Source organism: Nicotiana attenuata, chromosome 3 (genome assembly GCF_001879085.1).
Source record: "Nicotiana attenuata strain UT chromosome 3, NIATTr2, whole genome shotgun sequence".
Taxonomy (NCBI): Eukaryota; Viridiplantae; Streptophyta; class Magnoliopsida; order Solanales; family Solanaceae; genus Nicotiana; species Nicotiana attenuata.
In genome coordinates this window covers 59,047,874-59,054,716 of record NC_031991.1, presented here as the reverse complement: position 1 = coordinate 59,054,716, position 6,843 = coordinate 59,047,874, and the positions used below count along the sequence as shown (strand labels likewise).

The 6,843-nt window shown below is 36.2% G+C and overlaps 1 protein-coding gene across 1 annotated transcript; it reads right to left on the bottom strand.

The window, feature by feature from the left end:
* On the bottom strand, nt 1-5,735 carry LOC109223839 (DNA primase small subunit). The gene is made up of 17 exons (XM_019388283.1): nt 5,596-5,735; nt 5,349-5,458; nt 4,504-4,554; nt 4,254-4,429; nt 3,760-3,837; nt 3,428-3,539; nt 3,234-3,318; nt 3,058-3,109; nt 2,911-2,972; nt 2,722-2,837; nt 2,532-2,638; nt 2,140-2,208; nt 1,886-1,943; nt 1,677-1,750; nt 978-1,026; nt 579-658; nt 1-377 (listed from the first exon to the last, which is right to left on the bottom strand). The coding sequence occupies exons 2-17, from the start codon at nt 5,452-5,454 to the stop codon at nt 315-317; spliced, it is 1,338 nt and encodes a 445-aa protein (XP_019243828.1). The 5' UTR covers nt 5,455-5,458; nt 5,596-5,735; the 3' UTR covers nt 1-314.

Genomic DNA, 6,843 nt, shown 5'->3' with positions numbered 1-6,843 from the left:
TTCATTAAATGAACAAAACTTATCATTGCATATTCTTGGTAGACAACGTTGTATTCGAAGCTAATCCGTATGTTTTACTGAGATTTGTCAGCTGCAATGAGGATTTGATTTCGACGCTACAAGTCTCAAGCGGGAAACTACAGATTAACATTTGGTACAACCCCCAATACACGGGGGGAGCATATTACAAGTTTTATCACTCAATTAGACTATAGGACTAACAAATTAAGCAAAAGACATAGTACTAAACACATAATTACAATCACCAGCAGGGTTGTAAACAACACATGTATATTGAAGATCTTACAAGAACACTACCAGCTAATTGAATTCCTTGACTGCTTAACTTTTGCATTATAAGAAGTCTCTATCTCCTCCTGCATGGTTATGAGCGATGTCAGTTTCCCCACCAATGAGTTTGATGTTAAAAATCGATGGCAGTTATAGGAAAAATTACATGCTTAAAACACATTATTAGTTGCTCACAATTTCTGAACGAGTATGATAAACTACTATTGAAAGGACAGGCATGGCAAGATAAATACAAGGATGATTTATTTCAAGTAGTTGAGATGTACCTTGCAAGACTTAAGCAGAGGATCCAAGAAGTATTCTTTAAAGTATTTAACACATTGTACAAAAGATGTTCCATCCCATTCTGCGATAAAGTGAACATCAAAGAGTAAAACCATAAATTTCGTGGCAATAGAACCAAGTTAAATATAGGGACACAATTACAAAGAGGCTCAACGTTTAGATAGTAAATAGTCCGGCTAGAGTGAAATTCACAAGTTATGATAGCTGAATGATTAATGCTTTAGTTTAATGGAATATCAGCTAAGAACCACAAGTAAATCATTGCTATTTCGGACACCACTTGATTTTAAGAGCAAAGGGGATCAGAAATAATTATCTAAAAAATACAAGTAAAAAAGAAGAGAAAGAATTCAGCATACTATTGTTCCCTTCTTCCTTACCATTGTCCCCTTCTGCTATAAAACCTCCAGCATTAAGATCTCCAATAAGCTACAATACAGTCAAATTAGTATCAATAGAAGGAAAAAAGATAGTAGCTGGAATAAGAAAAGTGTCACCACGTACTTCAAATTATTTGATAATGTACTGCCAAATTTTACAACTTCTGGATGCAAAAGGATGAAAATAACGATATGATTAACTTATCTCATAGGTGCACTAACCATGCTATAACTGAATAATGGATAGGATCATTAACAGCATTACACCATATTCAGTAATATACTGGAACTGGAAATGAATAACAGTTTGGTCTCAACTATAAGGGTAGAAATTCATTTGACCAGGTTCAGTACCTTTTGCCGTAACTACAACTAGCCTTGACTAATTAAACATCTGAAAGTATGCCAATCAGGCGAGGTAGCAAAGCAGTAGTTGGATCATGAGGAAACCATTTGCTTCTGAATGGAACACTTGATTATGGAAGACTTGGGAAGGAACAAGCTTAACTACTGTGGTTTTGAAAAATTAAGTTTGATCATCCATAATGATAGGCAATTTTTCTATATGGTCTTCCAAATGACATTAGAAACCTTAATTTTACTTCTCATATAGTAGCATATTGTACAATAATCAACAAATTGAATTTATCAATGATATCTTGAAAATGCTAAAAGACAAACTATTCAAGGGTCGTTCACCTTGGAAAGGGTTGGAACAGCAGTAGGATCAAGCTCGTCACACTTATTGGGATCAATAGGAATACAAACGCGGCCTAACAAAAAGAAGCATAAAGATTCTGTTAAAATGTAAAGATCAGAGACGACAAAATAGCCAATGATAAGAAACTGTAATGATTCAAGTGTCTTGTCTTGTAGGTGCTTTGAGGTTCAAGCATATACATTCATACCTGTTTTAGGGTGCACACAGAAAGGAGCTTTTAATAAGTGATTCATGTGCTTTGATACCTGAGAGGTAAAAGAAGCAAATCTTCAGTTTGAATTTATGCCGTAAAACATCAAAGAAATATAATCAAGTCCCATTTTATTTGTTGCTCTACAAGCATGTTATCCCCATGTGTTATGCAAAAGATTTAAATGTTCATACTCCATATAAGCAGAACTGAGGTCCCAAAAAGGGGAGGAAACTGTAAATAACACAAACCTCCATATCAAGTCTTGGATAGGTAAAAGAAAACACAATCTCTTCGATGCATCTGCGATGACCCTGGCCCTGAAATGCAAAACAGAACCATGGGTAACAGAAACAGATGAAGCACTTCATTATAAACTTGACGTACAAGCAATGAAAAGCCCAACCAGATAGTAGAAGAGCAAGAAATACATCCACAACTTTTACCTAATTACGAAAACAATACCATGGCTCACTCAATTGGTGAAGGAACATGATAGATCTTGGATAATGGAACAATGACACACAGCAAAAGAATCTCAATGCTTTCAAGACTAATAATTAGAACAAACTTGAGTCGTGCAATTAAAAAGACAGTGAAAAACATTAACCTCCCAAAGTACTGGTCAGTATAAGATTTCTACCTTTTTACTAGATAACAGATGTTTTAGTTGTTCCCAACGAACAACATTAATATCTTCTTTTGAGCGCTTGTTAGACAGCCACTTTCCCCGGAGCTCAGATGTAATAGCTGCAAAATCACCTCAACTTCACTAAAAACTCGACGAAATGAAAGAGATTAAAACAAGTAATGAAAGGTGTAAACTTGCATACATTCGTCAGGTATCATTTCCAGTATCTTCTCAAACCTCTCCTCATTCAGGAACAAATTTTGACTTGATAGAAGTCTTTTCTCAAAGTAACCTTGTAAGACATCAGTATATGATCTCCTGCAAAGGTTGAATACGACTCAGAAAAGATCCTAAACCGAAATGAAAAGGAATTAAATGGAGAAAATCTTACGCGAGGAAAGGATGAAGTGCAGGACCCATTAGAGAAACCTTTTTATTGCTATTCTCATTGCCCTGAATGATAAACAAAACATCTTTTCTGTTACAACCTCGAGCCATCAGTCTCCGATAGCATGCATGTAAAAACATCCTCAAATACCTTGTAGACACGAAAATAATCGGCAATTGCAGCCCGCTGTTCATTGTTTAACCTGATTGTGATGATGGTTAGAAGAACAATATAAAACCAGTAAAATATCAAGACGATAACTATATCAATAAATACTAGAGCAAACAGCAATTGTAATACACTTCTGGTTATAATTGTAGCAGTACCTTCTTGCTTTTCCGTCACAAACCCAACAATGGACACCACGCCTACCACTGTATACCCACAGAATGTGACTAAACCCAAAGTCATCTGTTATTCAACATTCATTTGCAGAAGTACCCAGTTAAAGAAATCAAAGGTGCAAAATGGTTCCTTGGGCAAATGACAAGATTGTTTTTTCATATCATACAGACTATACCTCTGAGAGAAGTATCAATGACCTTGATAGCAACTGTCATTAGTGGCCAGCACTCCAAACAAACATCAGCTCCTGAACAGCAATATCTAACATCATCATAATCGGAAATATCCTGCAGTAAAATATGTATTCGACAAAATTTTAGCTGAAACATGAATTGGTGTCTTTTCTGCAGATAATTTGATATTTCAAGTTTGAATACAACAACAACAACAACCCAATGAGTGTAGAGTGTACGCAGACCTTACCCCTACCACGAAGGGTAGAGAGGTTGTTTCCAAAAGACCCTCAGCTCAAGAAAACAAAAAGAGACAAGAGATACAAGAGCTTACAATATCAAACACAAGCTCTCTTTCCACAGGCGTGAATATATTATCACCACCTTGTGAATAGGCATGCCTTTTTGAGGGCTGCAACACAGAAAAGAACAATTCTAAGTGTTAATAAATAAAAAAGTTAGAATATATATATCCTGCTGAAACAACTTAATGATTCACAAAAACACACTCATCTTCCCCGAGAAGTAAGAAGACAGAGAAATTGGTGCTACTTAGGCTATGAAGAAGCATTAGAAATGAAAGTAAGCATATCAATAACTTAATGTACAGCTGTTTTAAGTGTTTCAGCTAAAAGAAACTCCATTTTTCTTTTGAAGTGAACTAACATGCAGTTATAGTAGGAAAAACAACCTTTGTTAGAACCTCTGCCACATAAAAGCAACAAATTCAGCAGATTCACTATAAGTAGTTTTTTCCTGAATCGTTTTGTACATAGGTACTAAAATGAAGCATCAATGCAGGGAGAAAGACAATAACAGAGATCTTACATCCACGCTGTAGACAGGTCCAATGTCTATTTTAAAAGGACACTTCTCCTTGATAGCGTTTTCCAGCTCAGATGCAGTATTAAATGATTGAAATCGCAAGTAAATATCATTATCCAATGTGAATGAAAACTCCCTCCGACCAGAGTATGATTGATCACAACCTGGATGCTTTCCATCTGGAGAACCCACAATAGCACAATGTTACAGAAGAAATATAACATGAGAAACTCTATCGAGAAACTGCTTTTACCATTGCCATAAGACAGCCACTTGAACATATCAGCACAAGGGAAAAGCTTTCCTGCAACAGAGAAAACTTAGCTTGAGAAATCAATCTATGATTGGCTTTGAAACCAAATAAAAAGTACTGTATAGTGACAGAATTTCTTATTTAAGGAAGAGGGATTGAGGAAGGTACAAACTTTGCAACAACATAGCTCTATCACGTCAATTTCAGAATTTTCCAACTCAAAATTGCATTCAAGGCAGAAAAGTTGTCAAAGTATCCTTCAGAATATATTGATAAGTACCATAAGAACACTATTCATATGATTGTACTTAAGATAATCCAATTCAAAAGCTTCAATTTTGAAGAGGTAGTACGTACACAATTCCCAAACAAGCATTCAGGTAGCAACTGTTTGTTTCATCAACATCCACTGGATAACTACCAAGTTCAATTCTGTTAAATGGACATCTGAGAAGTCAGTCACTTTACACTTACATCTCAATCATAAACTAGTCGGAATTGACCAGATGGCTCATCTGTACCCATTCCTCTCTACTCAAGCCCATTTTATTCCAGTAAGAAATCACACGTCCATCGTTGGCAAATTAGATTTATCTAAAACTAAAGGTTCTACAGATCTCAAGCTTACCCCTATATGGATTTACAGATGTCTAATCATAGTATCTATTATATGTGACATTGTATATGTGTTAAAAATGCACTAAGGAAGTACAAATAATAATTTCCAATCCAGTAAATCAAATGCGCAGTGTTACAATTCCGAACTCGAACTCATAAAGTTAAAATCCCGATTTCGTATCTGTGTAAAAATAAACAGGTTAAAATGCACAAAAACGAAGATTTACCGTAATAAACTTTTAGATAATCGGCGTTAAATCCATCTGGAACGGCATTGTCCTCTCCGTCTATTAACATGTAGTCTCTTCCGTTCTCTACTTCTTCTCTTGTCATTTTCCTACAATTTTTTTATCCAAATTTATAGAAATTATCGACACGGCAATTAAAAAATATTGTACATTTTGTTCAGCAGAGTAAAAGCTAGGGTTTAAGGAAATCGATAATAGACAAATGCAAAGCTATAATAGAACTCACGATAAAGTTGAATCACCGGATGGAGGTGGCGGTGGAGACAGCAGGCGGCGATGAAGATCTAGAAGAGAGGAACCTGGAAATGGCGGGAAAAACAAACGCAGCCAGGATAATAAAGCGTTAGGCTTGGCGGGGAAAAGGTGAATTTATTGAAAATTCTGGGCCGTACGATTTGGTTTGGCTGGACCTCTGGATCCATAATTGGACCACATTTGCATAGCTGTAACCGGGTGAGCTGCACACAAATAGCGTTTTACTTATCTATTATACTAAAAATATATTTTTACATATTTAGTTGTTCATTTTAGCAAATCAAAAAAGAATTCTTGTTTTACCCTTATCTTTAATTACTCATTTCCAAAATTATTTTCAAGACTTTTTGAAATATTATCATCTTTAAGGATTATATGATAATATATTGATAATAGGCTATGATTGTGTATTTTAGTCGATTTTTACACTCTAATTTACTGCATTTTAATTGAGTTTGAGCTTTAATCGCTAGTGTTTTGCACTAAATATGTGTTTTATGCCTTGTAGGAGTGATTCCGATCTATGTAGGCGTTATGGAATGAATTCAAGTGATTTGGAGCTTTGAAGTTTGGGTAAAAGCCCAAGGAATTAAGCCTAGATCGTGTTCGGGGATCAACGGATGATAGTTAAGAACGAAACGAAGAATCGAGCGGGCATACGGCATATTGTCTAGTAAAATGCACATAACTTTTCGCTCAAAACTCCGTTTGGGCTCCACAATATATCGTTGGAAAGCTATTTGAAAGGGCTACAACTTTCATGTTTTGCATTTTCGCAAATTCTCACTACAGCGCCGCACAGTGTGGCGCAGCATGCGGCGCACCTGTGCAATTTTCCAACGGGCATCAGAAAACAGCTCTATGAAGTTTCCCACTACTGCGCCGCACCGTGCGACGCAGCGTGCGGCGCGGCTGTACAAATTTTACAGAGTGATTGTCCTATTTCGCGCGGGAGAAGTTATTTTTGTCAGGGCCCGACCCTACTTGGTATAAATACATATAAAAACGCTATTTTGAGAACTTTTGACACATCTTAGACCTAGGGAGACTATTTTGGAGAGGAGACGTGGGGGAACACACACCACGCTTGGAGGAGGCTTCTAACTAGTTTTCTTCTCTTCTCTTCCTTTAATCATATAGTTTATTAGTTCTAGAGTTTTGGGTACTACATGAACGTTGTAGTTTGAAGCTTGAATTGTGGCAAAATTGTGAATCTCAA